Genomic DNA, 23,748 nt, shown 5'->3' with positions numbered 1-23,748 from the left:
GCTAGGTCCAGTTCTTGCTTCCTAGTTCAAGAAAGACATGCAGATACTGGAATGAGCCCAGAGAAGGACCACAAAGATAATTAAGGGACTGAAGCATCTGTTATATGAGGAGAGGCTTAGAGAGCTGGGAATGTTCACTGCACAAGCCATGACTGTTCCATCCCAATGAGCTGGAAGTGAGACAAAAATGCCAGGAGGCCTGCATGGATGAACAAGGAACTCCTAGCAAAACTCAAACACAAAAAAGAAAGCATACAGAAAGTGGAAGCAGGGAGAGGCAACCTGGGAGGAATAAGAGATACTGCCCAAGCATGTAGAAATGCAATTTGGAAAGTGAAACCCTACCTTGAATTGAACCTGGCAAGGGATATCAAAGGCAGCCAGAAGGACTTCTATAAGTACAAAGGTGACAAAAGGAAGACTAGGGAAAATGGAGGTCTGCTACTGAACGGGGCAGGGGAGCTGGTGACACAGCACATGGAAAATGCTGAAGTACTGAATGACTTCTTTGCCTTGGCCTTTACTAGCAAGACCAGCCTTCAGGAACCCCAAGTTCTGGAGAACAGTGAGAAGGGCTGAAGCAAGGAAGGTGTACCCTTGGCTGAAGAGGATCAGGTCAGGGAATACTTAAGCAAGCTGGACATATGAGTCCATGGGTCCTGATGGAATACCCTCACAAGTGCAGAGGGAGCTGCCTGATTCTCAAAGCCACTCTTGAGAACCTTGGAATAACTGGGGCAATTAGGAGAAGAGCCCAAAGAGTAGAGTAAAGCAAATGTCATTTCTAACATCAGGAAGGACAGGAACAAGGACCAAGGCAACTACAAACCAGTCAGCTTCACCTTGATCCCTCGGATGGTCATCGAACAGTTAATCCTTGAAACCATTTCTAAGCACACGAAGGACTAGAAGGTAAGAGTGAGTAGTCAGCACAGATTCAACAAGGGGAAGACATGCTTGACCAAACTGATGACCTTCTGTGAAGAAATGGTTTGGTAGATGAGGGTAGAGCAGTGGATATTGTCAACCTTGACTTCAGTAAGGTTTTCAACATTACCTCTCATAAGAACCTCATGGAGAAGCTGATGAAGTATGTGCTGGATGAGAAGACAGGGAGGTGGACTGAAAACTGGCTGAATGGCTGAGCTCAGAGGGTGTTGATGAGTGGAAAAAGGTCTATTTGGAGACCAGTAACTAGTGGTTGTACTCCAGGGGTCAGTACTGGGTCCAGTCCCAGCATCTTCATTAATGATGCCAATGATGGGGCAGAGTGTAGCCTCAACAACTGTGCAGATGACACAGAATTGGGGGGAGTGGCAGATACACCAGAGTGTGGTGCTGCCATCCACAGGAATCTCAACAGGCTGGAGAAATGGGCTAACAGGAACCTCATGAATTTAAGCAAAGAGAAGTAAAAGTCCTGCACCTGGGAAGGAGAAACCCTAGGCACCATTAGAAGCTGGGGGCTGCTTGGCTGAAAAGCAGCTATGCAGAAGAGTACCTGGGGCATCCTGGTGGACGTAAAGTTGAACATGAGCCAGCAGTGTGCTCTTGTGGCAAAGAAGGCAAAGTGTATCCTGGGCTGCAGTAAGAGTGATGTCAACAGGTCGAGAGAAGTGATCCTTCCCCTCTCAGAACTGTGTCCCGTTCTGGGCTCCCCAGTGCAAGAGAGACATGGATATAATGAATAGGGCCATGATGATGATTAAGGGATCATCTCTCCTATCAGGAAAAGCTGAGAGAGCTGTGACTGTTCAGTCTAGAAATGAGAAGATTTGGGAGGATCAATGTGTACAACTATCTCAAGAGAAGGTAAACAGAAGATGGAACCAGGCTCTTTTCAGTGGAGTCCAGTGACAGGACAAGAGACAAAAGGCACAAACAGAAACACAGGAGGTTCCTCCTGTACATAAAGAAATACTTTCTTATCGTGTAGGTGATGGAGCACTGGCACAAGTCGCCCAGAGAGGTTGTGATATTTCCCTACTTGGAGATACTCAAAAGCCTCCTGGACATGGTCCAGGGCAACCTGCTATGGGTGGCCCTACTTGAGCAGAAGGGATGAACGAGGTGACCTGCAGAGGTCCTTTGTAACATCAACCATTCTATGACTCTGTGGCTGTCCAGAAGAAAAGGCTTGGTAAGGACAGACAAGGTATGTGTGTGAGACATATTACCAATGCGTATAATTAACTGACTGGGAGGAGGGAATGAGAAGACAGAGCCAAACTCCTCTCAGTGGTGCCTGCTGACAATGCAAGAAGAAAAGGGCACATATTAAGAGAAAGCAAATTTAATTCAAATATAACAAGAAACTTCTTTACTTTGAGTAAGGTCAGGCACTGGAACAGGTTGCCCAGAGAAGCGGTGGCGCTTCCATCCTTGGAGATGCTTAAAACCACCTGGACTATGGCCTGGGCCACCTGCTCTGTCTGACCCTACTTTGAGCAGGGGCATTGGACTAGATCCAAACTAGATTTCCAGCAATCTCTGTCAAGCACAACTATTCTTTGAGTCTGAGAAAAGCAAGCATTTCAACCTGAACATGGTAGGAGGACAGCAGACAAACGCTAGCATATTCTTCCAAACCTCCCATCCCTACAGCCAACTGCTATTATCTGTTATCTCTTTTGTTGCTCTTTTGTCTAATTTTAGATTGCAAACACTTCAGGGCATGGATGACATTTTTATTTGCTTAAGATGTGAACAGCAGCTATATATAAACTATATAAATGATTAATAATGATAATAGCAGCAGCACAAGAGCAAAACAGAGCTCTGTCTCCACCTCCTATTTAATAATCCAAGAAGCAGAAAAGTCCACAAATGAGTAAACTTTTTAAAACTATTTTTATATTTAGCTTTCCTATAATCTTTTTTAGATATATTGGACAGCATTTTCCACCTTTACAATGCTATGGAAAGTTGAAAAAAAAAAAGAAGAGATCCTAAATTTCACAAATTCAAAGAAAACTTGACTTTTTCTGCAAAATAAAAAGGTTCTCTAATTCAAAAGGTCAGATAGAAAATGTTAATGAAAACAGAACCCAGTCAAGTCAAATAAAATAAGAAAATAAACAGGGATTTTGCTTCAGGCAGCTTGAATTTGATTTAAGCAGCACTCTTGGAAGAATCCAGCTGTTGTTTACTGAAATGTAAAATAGCATGCTTATTCTTTTATGTGACAGCATTCATGATCCTTCAAATCAGGATGTAACATATTTCTTCTCATCGCCAGTAATCTAAGTTCATTTTATGTGCAGTTACTAATCTGACCAATTACCTGAAAGCTAATTACTCAGACTTTACAGGATGGGACAGCTAACCCAATGTATTTTGATTTTAATTACTGGTATTTAATAAGGAGCACTGTCAAATACATCCATACATTAATATTTTACAACAGAATTACAGATATTTTAATAGTGATTGAACAAGTCTATGATCATCTTTGTTTTATAGCCTCAGAGCTTAATCTAATTTTACCTAATACAGAACTAGGCTATGCTTTAGCAATAACTGTATATTATTCATGTTAACAATTTACTTATTTTCTATGAATATACACTGATTTTTTACGTTCAGACGTCATAATTCTCTCAGGACAGCAGGATAACCCAGAAGGCTGAAACCAATGCATTATTAAGAAGAAGGAGACACATCATTCTTCAGGAATATAACTTGTGGCAAGTTTAGGCAGGGATGTACTCAGCCCAGACTAAGTGAGCCCTCAAAAGCATAAACTGCAAAAAACATCTGTACTTCTATCTAACATATCTCTTAAAAACAACATGCAGCCATTCCCTCATCTGTAGTTCCCAATTATTAACAAAAAATTAATGAAAGACTAGTGCTACTACAGAAAATATTTTCCTTTCATTGTTATTGTGCTATGCTCTATATAATTGCATATATTATATCCATTCCATAGTACTGTGCTAAATGTTCGGTGCAATTTTGCCCTGCTTAAAAGCTAAAAAAGGTCAACAGGGAGAGATATGCTCCTACAATCCATGCTTAAACATTTATTTCAGTCTCATGGTCTCCAAGCTTTCACAAATGCTTTAAGAGGAGATTGGAAAGAATTTGCTGCCCACTCACGATGATGTCTCATAAAAGGTTCTTCAAAAACGGATCAAAGGCTGTAATTTCCATGCCATTTTTGTCCAATTTCCTTTTCTCTTAATGTTTTCATTTTTGAAATGGCTATGATTGCAATCCAATTTTGCCCACACAGCACTGCAGGTCTAAATGAACCATTTATCACAAACTTTTTGTCTTTTGGCTGCTCATGATTTTATTTGCTTTGCAATTTTTTAATTTCTTTTTTTTTTTTTTTGGTACTACTTATACTGCATTGCAATTACCTTCATAATTATACCTGCAGCGATTTACATTATTCTGTTCCCAGATGCATCATCAAGACTTCTGATCCAACCCAATTGCACTTTAATATTGATGTTAATTTTTCCTCCTCCTCCTCTATCACCAAAAGGTTTTTCATAAAGATCTTTCCAATTGAAGAACTTTTCTTTTTTTTGTTCTTCCTTCAGCATGCACAGAATGCTGATATCTTGCATTGCTTTTGCTAGGTGAGGTTGCCTTAGTTTACAAGTGAACCTCTTTTTCTTTCATTCTACATCTTCACATACAGAAGGAAAAAAAAATAATAAAAAAAAGAGATGATAAAGTTTAGTGCATATTCTGTTGATTCTTATTATCTCACTAGATAGAATGTAATATTTTGAGTAACAATTGTGTTGCTCTTCTTCAACAAAATCTGTACCAGACATAAACAGGTTCCCCATCGTTTGTCTAAATGTTTTCAAGTTCCTTGCATTTGATTAAAAAAAAAAAAAAAAAAAAAGCGCTTTATATCTCTTATTAAACAACAAATAATCTTTCAGAGGACATCTCACCTACTAAATCAGGAGACAAATTTCAGAATTTATAGTAATCTAGTCCTTTATCAGAATAGCCAGTGATACATTTTCCTTTAATATTTACTGTTTTCCTTTGATTTCTCCCTCTGTTCCAAAACTTAGCCTTTAATAATAGTGTTATTTGTTACAGCTTATGCATATCACAAGACTAAATACTATTTAAAGGATAATTTTTATTGCTATATTTTTCTTCAAATTTATCTTTCAATATGAAACAATAAGGTATATTATAAAATGCAAAATAGATTTGTTTCAGATTTAACGGCCTTAAAGTGAGAAAAATAAACTATATGTAATAATTAGGGGACTGATAAGTGAGACAGACAATAAAGTAGTCAATAAAGCAATACTCAGAAGTCCCAGCAATCCGGTGATACATGGCTAAAATACTCCAAATTTTTGTTGCCACAGCATTCACATCATTGAGACCAGTAACTCACAATATTTCAGCTACACACAGTACATATACTGTAGTCTTGTGAAGGCTAAATGACACTGTGGCTGGAAGTCTGTTATTTGAAGACAAAGGACTATATATGCTTATCTGTGTATATATATGTGTCTGTGTGTGTGTTTGTATTTATATATCTGTATGTATATTTATTTATTTTTTGGAGAATACATCTAATTAAATATGTGTTTAGTAATGATATCATAAACAAGGAGCAAAAATTCTCTCTAAATTTTCATGGGTGGGCTTGTTTAACAGTTGGCTGGACTGACGCAGCTCAAAAAAATTAAGTCCCATTTGGTGAGGTTATTGGAAATCACTGGATACCACGCTGAACTTCTATACATATACTCCTGTCTTTTACATAGGTTGTAAACAAAGTTGTAAGCAAACTACAAAATATGACCAAAGTAAACTAGAATTCCTATGGAAGTGTAAGGGGAAAAATAAATATCAGATAAACTTTGTGGTTATTTGTTTTGCTATAGTCTTTTTCCCATGAACAGGATTTCCTGCTGTTTGATAATAGAATGCATGAAACAGTGATGGAAATTATCATTAACACATTTGAAATACTTTGATTTGGAGTTGGGGGTATGTCATACAGGAAATTAAGTGAAAGACTTCTGCAAGTCATTCAGTAATAATGAACAAGAAAATAAAACAATTAGGCAAATAAAAAATAAATTCCCAAATGAGAGAAATATTCTGTAGTACAAAAAAAGAAAGTCTGTAATATGGAAAGAAGTAAACCAGCTCTTTTATTGGGTCTCAGTGCTTGTAAAACCAGCTTAACTGCAATGGAAGTAGATACTTAAAGGAAGTAAAACCCTAAATGTTTCTTTGCTTAATTTAACCAAGTAAGATTATGAGGGGACAACTATTAGATGTTGTTTCTATAGTCCTTTAAATATTTTTCATCTATAAACATGCAGGCCACATTCTGTTCTCAGAAATACTGATAAAAAACATAAACTGAAAAAAAAATGACATTGATTTCAATAGAGCTAATCCAGATTTATAGTTACATAACTCTGAGTGAAATCTATCCCTGTACATATTATCTGCTGAAGAATCAGAAATTAATCTGTACATGAATGAATTTCTGTAACATTGCATTCTATTTGAGGAGTAATTAAAGCCAGTGATAGCTGCAATGACACTTGCTAGTATAAGATCTGAAACTTTCTCAATTCACTCTAAGAAAAAAATACGTATACGAAGTAAACAACAATTAATTTAAGTTGGTAACTTTGGATTCTTCTGGTGTCATGTAGACCAGCATTTGTTCCACAGAGACTGTCAAGATCTCTTTTATTAGAGATGTGACTTTTGCTCCTAGAGTGTTATGACCCATAGGTACAAAGGTCTTCAGGAATTATTAAAATCTCCTGAATCTAGACTTAGAAATGCCTTGTGAGTTTGAGCCTTAATGTGCTTTCACTCATCAGGGTAATTTTGTTTTCCCAGCACTTATGATTCTTGGTTTTAATGGTACGGAGAAAGATAAAACCAATTGATGCTTAGTCCTTTTGATTTTCAAGAAAAAAATGCCATATATCGGTGGTTACAGTCAGTGACACTTGCTTTTATTTCTGGCCAAGGCCATTGACCATAAGAAGATTACAATGGTAGAGATATTTTCTTCATTAAGAAAAGCAAAATCTATGGTCAGTAAACACTTACTGTATTATAATAAAATAAGAAGAAATAATAAAAGTAAAATGAAATATTATTTATTTGAAAGTTTAATCTAATGCCAGCTCTTCTTCACAGGCATGATGCCAATTTTTAAACAAGTAGAAACACTGAGAACATGGCATATAATACCGTGTAATATGTAACAGAAAGTGATCATTCAGTTACACTATCACTCAGTTCAGATAGAGAGGCATAAGTGTAAATACAGGTGGTGTTCCTTAGGTGGGAAATAAAAAGCTCATTGTAATATTACTTACTAGGAAATTAATGCAGCACACATGCCATGTGAATGTCTGTATATAGTAAAATGTATCTCAAATAACTTACATAGCAATAAATGTTCTTTTTTCAAATGAAAATGAAATATATATATGAACTGTATGATTAGATTTTTGTTTTGTGTCCCTAAGTCTTACACCTGTTGTCACCAGCTTGATTTACTCTACATATAAAATGGCACTTGCTGATACAGACTAGAGTTCCTTGCTAATCTATAGCATGTCATCTTTTATTACCAAGGTCAAAGAAAAATTTCATACTTCCTTCTATATTGGACGTGACTACCATAAATAAATATATTTAAATATGCTACATTGTATGACATACATAAAAAAAAAGCCCTCAAGCAATGGTTGATGGACATTTCAATGGAATTCTACTTCTCATAATAAACTCTTGATTAACAGTGTGAGAATAAAACTTAAATCTCACAATGGGATTGCATATGAGGTGAATGAGATATAAAGGGAGATAGTTACACAGCTATGTTCCTAGGTATCTCCTAGATTTTTCACCCAACTTTCACTTATGTTGCTGTAATTGATTCATTGCAATTTTCTCCATTCCAAATTTTTGTGCCAAAAAGAAACATTTTGTTCCATTTATCTTAGCAAGTGAGAATGTTCCTTAGCATGTGATATTAATAAAAAGTCATGTTGCCTATCTCTCTAGGTTGGTCACATCAAGGTTGATTTTTGGTAGCATTTAATGTTTAGTGAGATTGTTAGTCACATCCCTATTTAAATAATACATTTCTGAAAATAAATACAAGTATGGAAAAAAAAAAAGCCAAATTTAGATAAGTTACATCTCATGTTCCCCCAGCACATCACACCCTGCACTCTCTCCCCATATAGAAGCAATAGAAAGGCCTTAGATTTGCTTTTCATTCCTTGGTGATACCTTCAGGTCACTAACAGTGAGATCAGATTCATACCTGGCCTCCTGCATGGACCCCATTTGAAGCTCTATTAAAAGGCTGTGTAAATGACCTAGAACCGACATTCCAGGTGACAAACCTGCCCACCATGCAGCTTACTACTCATTGAACCATGATCCTAACAGTTTGAAGAGCTTTCCTGAGGTTTCAAAGTATGCACAGCAATTCAGGGTTACTGCATTCTGCTTGAAACACATTTCCACCCTTTCTTTAAGCAATGCTGCTCACGTCTTACACAAGACAGCTACTCAAGCACATTCAAGGGCATCCCTCAAGAAACAATATGCTAATTCCGTATCTCTAGCTAAGCTGGGTCCCGCTGCACACCCAAACACACTGACAAAAGAAATTAAAATCAATGACACAGACTGTTTAACATAATGAACAGTGCTGGTAAAGTAATATATTATTACCATGTCATAATATCACACATAATATGCACACATATACATAGGCAAATATGGATATGCTTTAATGATGAATAATTAAAATCATGTTGGAGAGTACAAAACTGGAATACAGGCATACTATAGAACTAGTACAAATCTGATTTTAGTGCACTCATTTCTTCTGCACAACTTCTGTTTAAGCTATAAACTTACAAATCTTACCATTCTAATACCAAAAAGTCTCTGAAAGGCATTATTCTAAAGATTTTTCTATATTCTTGAAGCAAATTCATCATTCCTCAGTATTTATATTGGGGTAAACCATGAGCTTATTTTGTCTGTTTTTGTTTTCTTCTGGAGTTTGTCTCTATGCTTCATATTTAAGCTCACCTATACTTTATATTAACACTTATTGAACACTGCTGCAGTTATATCAATTTGCACAAACACAAGGGACAGTAAAACAAGGTGTTTTGTAATGGAAAAAAGCTATCCATTATTTCCTTCATGAAATGAAACATTTCTCTGTGCAGGGATAAAATTTGTAAGCAGTAGGAATCGACTAGCAAATTATGCTGGACAAGGGTAGAAAAGTACAGAGCAATGTAAGGACTTGATAAAGAACTTGTGAAGACCGAGGCTGTTCCTTCGGTGATGCAGCACAGGTCATTTGCATGCAAAACACTCACCATGTGGTCAATCCTAAAAAATGTACTCTGTAACTAGCAATCCCATAGCTGACACTTGTACAAGGAACAATTATTTTTGTCTGGTGAAAGCTACAGCCACATACTCTTAATGATTTCATTATTTTCCAGACATCTGGTTAGGGATGCTATATAGCAAAAAATAACTAATTATTGCTAGAAGGAAATATGCTCAACACCATGGTGGTGCTGGTCATGACCCTTAGTGGCTGAGGGGCAGCACCAAGAGTTGTATTTCTGTGGTTTAAGAAAATGGAAGGAGAGGCAAACTTTGCATGGAGAGTAAATACCTTTCTTCAGATAAACTGAGACAACAAAGAAAAGTGTGTATGATTTTGAATTTATAATATCAAAATGGGAAGACTGTAAGGAAGTGACAGTGAAAATGGGAAGTCTTGCCTTCATTCCTCCTTATTCTGTTTCCTATTCCTGAGTCCCAGTGTCATGAGAGCTGGTGAATGCATAGACAGGGGAACTAGATAGTCTTTAGTCTGGTGGCAGAGAGCTGTTAGACTACAGACAGAAGTAATGAAGCTCCACACTAAAGAACTAAATATATAGGCAAGTAACATTAAGTATCAACTAATGTTAATAACTTCTATACCTATTGGCAAATGTTTGATGGAAGGATGGTGAGATATATATATATGTGTATATATATACATTAATATGGGATCATTATATAGTAATGTCAAGTCTTTGGACTTTGTGTACTCTGATTCATGCCCTGTAAATCTCGCCATCCCCTGCACCGTGGCCACCTGTGTAGAGTAAACCTGAGCTCTCCAGTTGCATGTCATTCTTAGCAACTCCTCAGCACTTCTTAGGGAAAACATGAATCACTTAGACCACCCTGCCAGATTACAGACAACAGGCACCAAGCCAGTGAAGTCTTTTTTCTCCTTTTTCTCCAGTCAGGAGGCAGAGCAAGAATATAGGTGAAGCTGATACTAACTCAGAGTCAAACATTCACAGGGCCATGCTGTCATGCTCAGATTGCAGTGAGCTCTTTTGCCTTGGTATTAACTGGCAAGAACTCTAGCCACACTGCACAAGTCCCAGAAAGCAAAGGTAGTGACTGGTAGAATTAAGAAAAGCCCACTGTAGGAGATCAGATTTATGACCATCTAAGAAACCTGAGGGTGCAGAAGTCCATGGGACCTGATGATATGCATCTATGAGTCCTGAGGATGTTGATGGATGCCACTGTCTATCATATCTGAGAAGTTGTGGCAGGGTGGTGAAGTTCCCACTAACTGGAAGAGGGGAAACATAACCCCCATTTATAAAAAAGGTAAAGAAGACCTGGAGAACTACAGGCCAGTCAGTCTCACATCTGTGCCCAGCAAGATCATGGAGCAGATCCTCCTGGAAACTATGCCAAGGCACGTGGAAAATAAGGAGGTGATTGGTGCCAGCCATTGTGGCTTCACTAAGGGCAGATCATGCCTGACAAATGTGGTGGCCTTCTACAATGGGGTTATAGGGTTGGTGGAGATAGGAAGAGCAACTGATGTCATCTCCCTGGACTTGTGCAAAGCCCTTGACATTGTCCCACATGATACACTTGTCTCTAAAATGAAGATTTGATGGATGGACCACTTGGTGTGTAAGGAATTGGCTGGATGGTCATACTCAAAGAGTTGCAGTCAATGGCTCAATGTCCAGATGGAGATCAGTAACGAGTGCTCCTCAGGGTTTGGTACTGGGACCAGTGCTGTTTAACAACTGTGTTGATGACATGGACAGCGAAATTGAGTGCACCCTCAGCAAGTTTGCCGATGCCACCAAGCTGTGTGGTACACTTGACACGCAGGAGGGAAGGGATGCCATCCAGAGGGAGCTGGCAGGCTTGAGAGGTCGGCCTGTGCGAACCTCATGAGGTTCATTGTTGAACCAATTGTTGGCCATTGTTGTCAATGAATTGTTGAACCATCGTTGGCCAAGTGCAAGGTCCTGCATCTAGGCCAGAGCAATCCCAAGCACAAATACAGGCTGGGTGGAGAATGGATTAAGAGCAGCCCTGAGGAGAAGGACCTGAGGGTGTTGGTTGATGAGAGGCTTGTCATGAGCCAGCAATGTGCACGTGCAGCTCAGAAAGCCAACCATATAGCGGGTTGTATAAAAAGCAGCGTGGCCAGCAGGTTGAGGGAGATGAGGGAGCTCTCCACTCTGCTATCATGAGACCCCACTTAAATTCCTGCATTTAGTTCTGGGGCCCCCAGCACAAGAAGGACATTAACGTATTAGAATGAGTCCAGAGGTGGGCCACAAAGATGGTCGAGGGGCTGGAGCACCTCTCCTATGGGGACAGGCTGAGGGAGCTGGGGTTGTTCAGTCTGAAGAAGAGAAGGTTCCAGGGAGACCTTATAGTGGCCTTCCTGTACCTATAGAGGGCCAACAGGAAAGCTTTGGGGATCTTTGTCAGGGAGTGTAGTGATAGAACAAGGGGTAGTGGATTTAAACTAAAAGAGGGTAAACTTAGGATATAAGGAAGAAATTCTTTACTATGAGGGAGGGTGGTGAGATACTGGCACATGTTGCCCAGAGTTGTGGATGCCCCATCCCTGGAAGTGCTCAAGTACAGACTGGATGGGGTTTTAAGCAACCTGACCTAGTGGAAGGTGTCCCTGCCCATAGCAGGGGGGTTGGAATTAGACGGTCTTTCCCTTCCAACCAAAACCACTCTATGACTCTATTCTATGAAGATGCCCATGACACCACATTGGGACTTATCACAGGGTGATGAAGAACTGCGATGCAAACATGGCAACTTAATGCGAGAGCAGCAAGCTGCAAGGCATACTGTTGCTCTCTGCTGCTTCATTTGAAAGGAAAGCTGGGTGTTCATTCTCACACCTGTGATGTATACTGTTGAAATTTTGGGGGGGTGTCCAAATGCTGTTCTTATCACTCAAGCAAGACATCCACCACTGTGAATCAAAGATATATTCTAAGTAACTTAGATTCTAGTTCACAGTGTTCAAGGTTTTTTTTTTTTTTTTTTGCCCTTACTGTGTTTCATTCTGCTTCCTCCATTTTATTATTTTCAGTTAGCTTTTTCTCAGAAATGTTCTCTCTTTTAATAGTACTTAAGTAAGCAACCAATTACTACAGTAATTGCTCTTTAAAATTAATTAATACAACAAAATGGCATGTCTTAATTTGCATGGCATAGATATCACAGAATTCTGGCACTCTTTTGTGAAGGATGTAGTTCAAGCAAACAAAAACAAGTGTACTTGCAACACATATATTGTGAGGAGTAAGGAAGTCAATCTTCTACAGATACAGAATTACGGGAGGCTGGAGATGAGGTAACTTTACCACATTCACCCCACAGCAAAAAGAGGCCCAAGTTGAACCTCTCACAGCTTATCTCTCCACAGCTGTGCAGAAAAGTGAGGTAGCAGAGTATCAGAGAAAGGTTTTCCTGTACTACTGGTACATATAAGCTTGTTGTTTGCTGTACATTAGGTGGTTTAACCATAACAGTAGCTTCAAATCATAGTTTAGACAAAATAGCAAAGATTTCAGTGTTTTATCAACAGCTACCATGTGAATTTGAAAATTAGCTTTTCTTATTGTTTTCTTCCTTTGTGTTTTATACATCTAAGATATCTAATTTTATGCCCTTAAATAATTTGTCTTAGGCTACCTGCTCAGACAATATCAGGAATTGGAATCAGTACCAGAAACATCAGAAATACCTTTACCTTACAATTTTTATCTGTCTCCTTCACAAAAGAACCACCAACAAGAGTTAAAACACTAGGAGAAAGTCCTGCATACTCAGGCAATAAATATCAAAGTCTGATTGCTACTCCTATCTTCCTGTCTTATGCCACAGAGAATCTGTTAGTTATTATATTACAGACTAGGCCAGATGAATGAGTGAATATTTTTATTGTGCTACAGATGTTTTTAGTGTTTTTTTTTTTTTTTTTTTTTTTTTAAAGCAGTCAGAAAGAGCATTGCTTGATATGTGCAACTGTACATATGTCTTCTGCAGATCCAAAATCAAGGATGGAAGATTCAGTAATAATAATACCAATACAAAAATGCAAGAGGTTGCAGAATTACTTTTTAAACATGATCTTTTTATCTTCTTTTTCAGGTTCTCTTTTTCTTTCAGTGCTCCTTCTTCATTAAGTTCTTGTACATAGGAATATATAAAGATCCCAGTGGTCTCACACATGATCATAGGTAATTTTTATAACTGATCCAGAAACTACTCAAGCATAAGGTCCACCTGTCTGAGTGGTATAAAAAAAGCTGAAAAGCAACCAGATGTGGACAAGTGTGAATTCCCTTCACATTTCTCACTTTTGTATAGCTCCCACCACTTAATATCAGCAGAGCAGCCAGAGCAAATCTCACATCAGCTAGCACATATGTGATGGCATTAGGGCCAGGTGGCATAAATTAACATAGTCCCCTGATGTTCAGACTGACACTCCGATTCAGCATAGCCTAGATCTGCCCTAGAACTGGAGTGCTACTGTTACTTCAGTGAGATCAGTGGAGTAATGCCCAAACTGTGGAAGGTTTTCATTAAAAAATGTTAATACAGATAATAAAAGGTAAAATAGTATTAATGATGATCAAGTTTGCTCACTGGGTAGATTTTCTCACCTTGAGACAAACAATAATCTGCAAAATGCTCATATACCTTTTAATTAGTACGGCACATTAATACTAAAAGTCATTTTACTACCCTCTGTTATCTAAGAGCCAAGAGAGGGTATGGAAAAATAAGACCAAAGTAAACCCAAAACATTTTTGAATATTTTCTCACTTAGCACATTTACTTATTGCAGCCTTTTCACCATCATGTTCACTTAACCACCTGCAGAATTCTTACAAAGCTATAAAATGGGACAGGGCAAAAGAAAATGCATAAAAATACTAACTCATACCTTGGAATATATTCTGATTCTTTTGCAAGGTACTGCAATATAAACAGGCACAGCCAAGCATTACATTGTGCCTATTTATTTTTGTCGTATGGTAAATTAAACAAAATAAGCATTAGCATAAAAGAGTGTTTTTAAATGGAGGAGACATATATATTCTGTATTTCAAGTCTGTAGTTTAAAGAAAATGGTTGCAAATCTCTGAACAATAAACCATGAACAATAAACATACTTTGCTCTTAATTTTGATGTGGGTCCTTTATCTTTCTGTGTGTATGTACATATTTTAGCGATATATGCAGATATTTGATAACAGTACTATTTGAAGGTTCTTTGTAAAGAAAAAGCATTACAATGTTAAACTAAAAATGAAAAATATTAAAATATTTCAACTGTAATATGTTTATACTGCTGATCTAAAATGTTTGTATGAGGGAGGTAAAATGAGTTCAGTTTTCCTCTTAAAAAAATTGGCTTTCATTTTAAGAACTCATAAAAATCTATAACTTATTTTCTGGAAGTGATGTATGTAGCTAGGGCTGAAAGTGGCATATTCTAATGTCACACTGGTAACTGTTAAAAAAAGAAAAAAGCTAAGATCAAATTGGTCTTGTAAAATGACAAAGTATTCCTTACACAGTACGTGGAAAGGTTTGATAGGGTGGTCACCTGTAGAGCTGTAGAGATACTGACCCATGGCATCTAAACCACTCCACAAGGTGGTACCAATACTTGCAAAGCCTTCATCAGTAACCAGCAGTCCTTCTCATATTGTTACTTAACGTTGAGGTTGTTTGTTTGTCTTATTCTCAGCTCTGAAAGTAAATTTCTGAAATTAGCATAGTCTTTATTGTGAATGCTGAAATAGTACAATTTTTCAGTGCTGCTCTTGTGACCAAAAGCCAGTTGGAGAATATCACCCTACGTATGGGCCAATGGCTATGTATAAAGTCCTATTCTAGCAAGACACTAAGTTCTCTGAGACTCATTTACAGCAAAGCATTAACGTCAGTGCAACTCAAAGTCATACCTTCTTTTCTGACTCACAGATAGATTAGAATGCCAGAAAGGACTATTGTCATCATGTGGTCTGACCTGCAGTATTACAAAGTGTGTAGGGATTCCCAGAAAGGATTTGTAGCAGAAAATATGTCTCAAAAAAATCATGACTTTGATTTATAAACTTTCAGTCCTAAAGAATATACCATAGGTATTTTCAGAGGTATTGTGACAATACTTTATTTATTGTATGAATTCATCTTTCAATTGATAATCTTATATCTTTGCCAGGCTTTAAGTTTTCTGTTTTCAGTTTTCTGTTTTCCATCTTTAAAATTATAGAGTGTTATTAAATCTTCCCTAAATGATTTTTTCACTAAATAAATTGAATAAAACTCCTCAAGATAATGTATCACTATACAGAATATTTTCTAATGAGTCTTGTGGTTCTTTGAGTCCTCTTCAGGTTTCTAACATCCTTACTGAACTGGAAATGTTTTCTGTATTCACTAGCTGGACATAGGTAAAGGGATAAAATGATATTCTTAGGTTTTTTAATATATTGCCCTGAATGTATGTTCAGTGATTACATTAGCTCTTGTTGGCTATTGTTCTGGATAAAAAACTTAAGCTGTCTTCATTATTACTATTCATTATGGCAACAAAATGCTTTTCATGGATAGCACCCCCTATTCTGTAATTTGAGCTCCCTTTCTTATATCTTGTGCTTGCTAAAACATACTGTTTGCTTCAGCACAGTTCAATTCTTTTTTATTCAAGTCCCACACCTGCATTTCCATTATTTGGCTTGAGACTGATGTCAGACTGACAGGCTTATAATTACCTAGGTTATCTCACCCATTTAAAAAAAAAAGTTAGCACAACCTTAACTCCCACAGGCTTCTGGAACATCCCTAATGCTTCAAGATACAATGAAAATCGATATTAAAAATCCAGGGAGTTCTTTTGCCAATCCCTTAAAAATATTTAGATATGAGTTACCCTAATGTACTGACTTAAGATTTCCAGCATTAGTAGCCTTAGTGACTGCTCGAGTGGGAAGAATTTCATAATCACAATACTGTATTAGTATGACAGACAGCTTACTCTCACACACAGAAGACAAGCATTTATGAACACTCTTGGCTTTAGCTCTTCTTTGTCTGTCACACACTATTCATTTGATCAGAGCCATCAATTCTATAATGCTGGCTGAATTATTGTTTAGTCTCCTTCAGAAATAGGAACAAAGTAGCTAAAACTTAGTACACTGTAAACATGTATGCATACATGAAAACATGCAAGTAGCAGGGTTTTGCCACAGAAAACACATAACTGAAGATATTTTAAAGGAAGAAGAATGACTATAATGAGATGAATCATCATGACAAAAATCAGTATCCAAGAAAATTTTCCTTAAGGAATCTGAAGTCTAGGCATGTATATGTTCATTCTTTACATTTGCAAAATATTACACTCTTCTTTCCCAAGAGCTAAACACCTGCTTAATTTTCTATGAAAGCAAAAAGAGCAAATACTGCGAGATTCTACCTAGCAAAGTAACAGTAAATTTATTGCAAAGTTATGGCCAAGTGAATTTCGTAGAAGGTTCAAATAATACCTCATGCTGGACCTTTAACATCAAGAAATAGTAAGTAAAGTCCCAGAGGCAGAGAAAGCAATTCAAAAGTCAAGACTCTCCAGGCAATACACAGCTGGAGAGGATACGTTTAAAAAGGTAGCTCCTTAAATAACAATCCATACATTTTCCCTGTCTGTAAATTCAAACTTCATGAACAGTCAGGAAAAAGCTGTAAGAATAAAGACATAACACCATGCAAATAACTGCCTTTGTATGGAAGTGGCGACATTGACACATGGTAGGGATGTTTAATAGGAAGATCTGAGGACTAATACTGGTATCAGGTTGTGCAGCAAGAATGGCAAAAAATATCAACGATGCATTAAAAAATATATATTTTTAATACAAATGGAAAATAATTTATTAAAAACAGTGGAAATTGTTCCACAGGTAATTCAGCTGTAATAAGCTGACCTTCAAAAATCTTTTTAACAGGATCCTGAAATTCTTCAGTTTTCACTGCAAGTGTCAACAAAAGAGAATGCATTTTTACCTAGTAACAAATTACTGACTGTTATATAGGCATCAGCAACAACAGAAATATACAGACTTAGAGAATTATTCCAGTTGCCAGTATTTTATTACCTGATTATTTTTGAGCTCTAAACTGTTAACTTCTTAATCTCACAACGTGAGTGTCAACTGTTAGTGATGAGGCAGACACATCAGTAAACACCTTTTTCTAGGTGCACCTGCTTGTTCTTGGCTTCGAGTGACATTTTGTGCCTTTGAAGGGATGTTCTGCAGAAAGATGTTTCCAATACAAACAGTCAGAAGCTGCCGCAGCTAGCAGCAGTTGAAACCAAACTAGGACAGATGGGGGAATATTTTATTTTGCCTAAGAATATCACTTGGAAACAAAAAAAAATAAAAAATCACTGCATTACCACCAAGAGATTAACACTCAAAAACATGATACCTTGCTACTTCTCTATTTTATTTAGATTTAACATTATATTTCTGGAATGTATTAAAATATTCAAAACATTTTTTTTCATAGGAAAAACAAAGAGATCTATAAAAACTAGTTGTGTCTTATAAAGTTTTTAAGGAAATGGTGTCCTTTCATTCTTTTCCAGTACTAAATGATCTTTAAGATCCCTTCCACCTCAAACCATTCTATGATTCTGCATCATTTGAAGGAAGCAAGTAAACGAACCTCAAACAGTTATTTTTCATTAAACTTATCCATAAAGAATTTAAACTTTGCATTTATACTCCATCAAATTTTCCTAAAACCAAATACTTTTATGTGAGTATTTACACTTGAATTATCAAATTGAAAAGGCATTCATCTAATATATCCATATTAATGCATCGAGAGAAAGGGTGAGTCAGAGTTATGCAGTAAAAAACCACGGGCAGAGAGGTGGGCCAGCATTATCAGAGGCCACAACGTCTAATGTGAGACTATGGTAATACACCTGCATCTACCCTGTAAATGTATTTTGTAAGTTGCAACATGTGAGAAAAGGTAGATTAATACGAACTGGTACATTGCAAATGCCTGAGTGCTCTGAACATGAAATGAAAGAATTATTATCATTGCTATAAATATTTGCACTGTATCTTACTGTATTTTTTATCTGAGAGGCTGATATAGCTGTACCTTTTACATCTTCTGATAATGGAGGAAAATGGTAAAATTGGTTAAATTTGGTAAAATATGGTTACGTGGCAATACAAAACAAAATAATACTAAAATTTTCTCTGTTTCTGGCCCGACTGAAAGCATAATGATCTCTGAATGATACAAACATAAGCTGAAAAGAATCGGCACAGGCATAGCTTCCAGTTTTTATAGAACCCCACATCCGTTGAATCATCACAGCTCCAATAAAGATAACAGCATTATTTAATTTCTTAATTAAATCATCCAGCTCTCTTTCCTGTAAAGCAAAATGTTTATGGCTCGGTTACGAGATATTTTCTTCCTTTCACCCTCCAAACTCTGCAAGATGCTCTGTACATTATGCCTTCAAAGAAAAGTAGAGATGCAAAGTTCCTGCTTGTCTGAGGACCTTAGGAAAAATACCTTGGTGAAGACTTTAAAAGACTGGTGTTTGAAATACCATTCTAACGTCATAGTTAAGTATCTGAGAATATGGTACCATTAAAAAGGTAATAGGAATGTGTACATCAGGAACATGAAGGCTGCCTGTGTATTGAGTTCATCCGTTCATCTGGTAACTGTGAGATTGTTCTTTCCTCATCCACAGCTTCCAACAGATTCAGAAAAAGCTTCTAGGTAGTTACTTTGATAAAGCTTGACCTAGCATTTGAGTGCCTAAAGAAGGGCTTAGAACCCCACTTCAAAGGTAAGTATTTTTAAAAGCAAGCCTAAATTTATCTGTTCCACTTTTTTCTATTATTTGTTGAACAATAATAATACTGCCTCGCATTTACAATGCACTTTGGGATCTCCAGCTGAAAGATGCTATTCAATTACTGTCATTAAATCATTGTTAAAAATGAGATTCCCTATTATGCCCATTTTCTAATCAGCTCAGGAACACTAAGTTCAAAAGTTCACCTTGATTCTAACCGGATTCCTAATCTGTTTAGGAAATTGAAAAGAGAAGGCAGAAAAGGGGTAGGAGAAAAATGTCCAGTGGTAACAAAACAAAGGGAGAAAAGAGCAAGTAAAATTAAAGAGACTGTAAAATAATTGTGAGAAGGCAAGAGAAAAAAATCAAATTATATGTATGACTGATTTCATAAATAGACTACTAGCAACATTAGTTTTGTCTTTGTTCCTGCTGTCATACATTATACACAATTCCTAATAGTTTTTTGTAATGTATTTATTTAATGACCTTCCCTTATCAAAATTCCACAGAGAAGAAATGGCTGAGAAACCAAATGATTGCCCTGCCTGCCCACAAAATACTTTTAAAGGTTAATTTAAGATATGTCAGATTGTAGAAGTTTTTTTCTCTCATTATGATGTTGATCTGATATAGATACAAAACCATCCCCTCAGACCCACAGCTTTATGTTAACCTGTACCTCCTATGAAATACAAGACTGAGGTATTGTCACACATACTGTGGAGACAGACTTCTTGATACCAAAATGTGTAAAACGATATTTTTAAAGGTAATTTTAAATGTCTTTAAAATTTCCAATATAAAACACATTAAATGGATATGATTTTTAGAAATTACTGGGCACTAGGTTTTCAGAAATTGATTCACCATGATCTAAATATTAAACTTTCCCAAACACATAATCAAATTTTTAAGGAATTTTGTTTCTAAGCCTTATTTTCTTAAAGTAACACCTCCACTTGGTTTGGCAAAAGAGAAGTAGTTAAAATTTACACTAGATGAGGATGTCATATGTTAGCACAAAGCAAAATCATTTTACACTTCTCAGATATTTCCCCGTATCTTTTTTCAGAATACCATACATTCATGGGGCAAAGGCATATTTGACCCATTCATTGAACCATCTGTTCAGCTGGAGAAAAGTACCTTATGTTCATGTTCCTTTCCTCCTGGCATAAAACAAAAAAACAAACAAAAAAACCAATACAACAAAAACGTGTTCTTCAGGAAAGACAGATAACCATAAAAACAAACAAACAAACAAAAAACCCACCACCACCACCAGCAACAACAAAAAAAAGACCTTTATGCATAAATATTAAACTACAGTTTAAATTCACATCCCCTGTACATACAAATCCACTACAATATTTGCAGTTTCCACTTTTCTGAAGTAATTGTGTATTTCCCTTAAGTATTTTGAGTTTCAGATATGATTTATATTTCCAGGAGTTGGACACAGCAAGCTGCATGGCAAGTTCATCTGCCCTAATTTAATTGACAGACACTATGTTCCTTCATAGTCAATGGTGAGAAACAGCTCCCTTAGAAGATGAGTCATCCCATCCTATAATAGAGGTTGAAATAAAATAAGATGAATTGCCCTTCCACTGGCTGTAAAACCAGCTGAGGTCAGTACTGTGAAACTGGCTTATAGGTATCTACCACTAGACAAAATGAATCCTACTCCTTAGTTCTCATATCATTAAAATTAAATCTAAATAAGATGAGAGCAACATTTACTGCAAATGACCAGTTTACACTGCCTTAGTCATTTTTTCCAGTTTCAGCAATAGTATTAATCTGTTTGACTGGCACTGCTAACTGCAGTTTTCACCTTCACACTTCATATATTAAAATATGTCAAACCAGCACTGCTATCTCATCACATCCATGTTCTGATGTCAGTGTGCCTTCAAAGTGTGGCAATTTACAACTGAAGATAACCTATGGAAACGAAATGGCTGAAAAAACATTGCAAAAACCTTGCAAAAATATCTAAATATTCTAGAAAGTGATGCTGTTGGAGAAGGGACAGAAGTTTCTTGTAACATACTGCAGTGACAAAGTAACTTTGGGATATATCAGAAATAAGCATCAGTAACCATACAGCTAATAAAAGAAGTAAATCATGCTGGGTGAGAATTTTTCAGGTGAGTCCACACTGCATCCAGGCAAGGTAAACAGAGAATACAGAACATGGAATCACATATCAACACTGTATGCTCACACTTATCTATTTTACACATACAACTTACCTGGGGTACTGATAACCACATGCAATAAAAGATGCAGATTTTGCAGACAAAGCATAATGGTGTGTTTTATTCATCTGGTCCTGTGTGTGTTTTAAATCAGGAAGTGCCGAGGTAAAAACTGCAATGAAACAAGTACGAATCCTGTTTATTGAAAGCAAAACAAAAACTTTGGAGTTTGGCCTTAGCATGTTAGCATTTAGCTTTCAAGCCTTTGCAATTATTTTTAATTGCTTAGATCGTGTAATATTGTTTTAGTGCCACTCAACAGGAGAAGAATTATGGTTCTATTTTAAAATAAACAGAGTAAAAATATTTTGTAAATCAACAGCCAATCTGCCACTATGCTGCAAGTATTTGGCAGGGAAAAAAGCTGTTTATAATGCATTTCAGTGCAAGTTTAAAAGTTCTTTTCTCCAGCAAAATTGATGCAATTGAAATATATATATATATTTATGCCATTCTTCTCAGGAAGCAGTAGTCCTTTAGCAGTGATATTATTTAATCTTATGGGGCTGTTTTACGTTTGTGTTGATGAAACAGCAGGCAAGAACATGAGGACTACACTTTGATGCTGTAACTATGGAATTAAATGGATTGATGGATTAGATATATATATTTTTTAACCAGTTTTATTAATAGAAAAAGTCAGAACAAGACCTAACCATCACATTGATTTTAGGTTGCAGAACTTGACAGAAGCTTTGGCTAATTCTTCTTTGAGGCCGTACTCTCCTTGGGGTACCTGAGATATAAAGTTAAGGCCAAAAACTGACAGATGGATTGGAATTCTTTCAGTAAGGTTAATTGCTGAGACCACTTCCACCTCCATTAGGCTCTAAAGTGGCAACAAATCCACTTTCAAACCACTTCATCTGCATTCTCAACTTCCTATCCTTTTGGCAGAGGCAGCGGGACTGTATGTTCCACAAATACATCCCTGATTTGGCTCCCAATGCTCCACCCCCAGCCTGGCATGGTACCCCCTGACAATTTCGTCCTGAGCTGTGAGTGGAGGGGTCCGCAGAGAGACTGGTGTGTGCACCTTAGCAGCAGTGAGCTGTAAGAAGGGAGGACCAAGTCTGGCCTGGAGTGAAACTGGTGGCAGTAACTCTTTGCCTTGAGGCTGTTGGCAACAGTGACCAGACAGTAACACGGCAAAGTGAATTTGGCCCAGAATTAACATGAGGAAGAAACTGGCAGCAGGAGATGAAAGGGATAATGATCGGATATTTGGTTCAGCAAACCACAAAGTGCTTAGACCAGGAGTCTAGTGATATAAACCAAGCATGATAAGATACTGCGTGCATATGTTTGACTCAGAGACCTCTAAAGATCCCAAAGCAGCAGCCTCCTGTAGGTGTGACAGCTGTGTGGAGGCATGGCCTTGCAGGAGGAGGCCCGGAGCCTCACCTGTTGAGGCAGATGAAAGGGCCATGGCTCCCTGGGCACAGCCGGGCCATGGGCTACTGACAGCGTGCAGCTGGGGCAGGCTGTGAGCGAGTTCAGGGGGTTATTATTCTAACTGCTAAGTGTTATTATTTGTAATTTTTCTGTTTTACGTAGAGTTTTTTCAGTATTATTGGTATTATTGCTTGACTATTTTTAGATATCATTGTCTTATTAATAATCATCAATAAAACAAATACTTAAATTGGGCAAGAACTTTTCTCTGTCCCTGGCACAGCCTCACCCACACAGTATGCCATGACAAAATCCGGCATACGGTGTGTGGGCAGAAGGCACTGAAGATAATCAAGAGCTGCAAACCCGTCCTTGTGTTCCAGCGCCACGAACGCACGGTGACAAAGCAGCGGTGACAGCCAGCAGCGTGTGGCTGCCCTGCGACAGCGTGGGGGCAGCTCACCTGAAGGGAGGTCTCATGTTCCTAACCCCACTGCTGCTGCTGTGAAACTTCCATGCTCATCTGTGACAAATTTATAATGCTGCCCTTTATGAGGAATAGCTACAGTCCAAACGCTATCATTTTCAAATACGACCAAGAGAGTAACAGAACAAAGGTTTCCCCTTTTGTTTGCTAAAATACTTGTATTTGAGAAAAAGGGGAAAGGATGATATTATGGAAAGGAATTCAAGCCTATTTTACACTTGCAAGTGCTGGGGATGCTTTCTTCCTTTCTTGGATAAATGGATAATTATTTTTTTTTCTTGAATAGGTCTGATATACTGAAAAGG

The 23,748-nt window shown here is 37.3% G+C and overlaps 1 protein-coding gene across 3 annotated transcripts in view; it reads right to left on the bottom strand.

Moving 5' to 3' along the window:
* SYT1 (synaptotagmin 1) overlaps positions 1 to 23,748 on the bottom strand; it is a 355,350-nt gene that overhangs the window by 166,034 nt on the left and 165,568 nt on the right. For all 3 annotated transcript variants that reach the window (XM_035544091.2, XM_035544092.2, XM_035544093.2), the window contains exon 3: positions 21,556 to 21,673. In XM_035544091.2, coding sequence (XP_035399984.1) covers positions 21,556 to 21,610 — 55 coding nt within the window. In that variant the 5' untranslated portion in view covers positions 21,611 to 21,673. The remainder of the gene's footprint in view (positions 1 to 21,555; positions 21,674 to 23,748) is intronic.

The sequence above is a fragment of the Cygnus atratus genome, chromosome 1 (assembly GCF_013377495.2).
Source record: "Cygnus atratus isolate AKBS03 ecotype Queensland, Australia chromosome 1, CAtr_DNAZoo_HiC_assembly, whole genome shotgun sequence".
NCBI lineage: Eukaryota > Metazoa > Chordata > Aves > Anseriformes > Anatidae > Cygnus > Cygnus atratus.
This window is presented reverse-complemented; position numbering and strand designations above follow the sequence as displayed.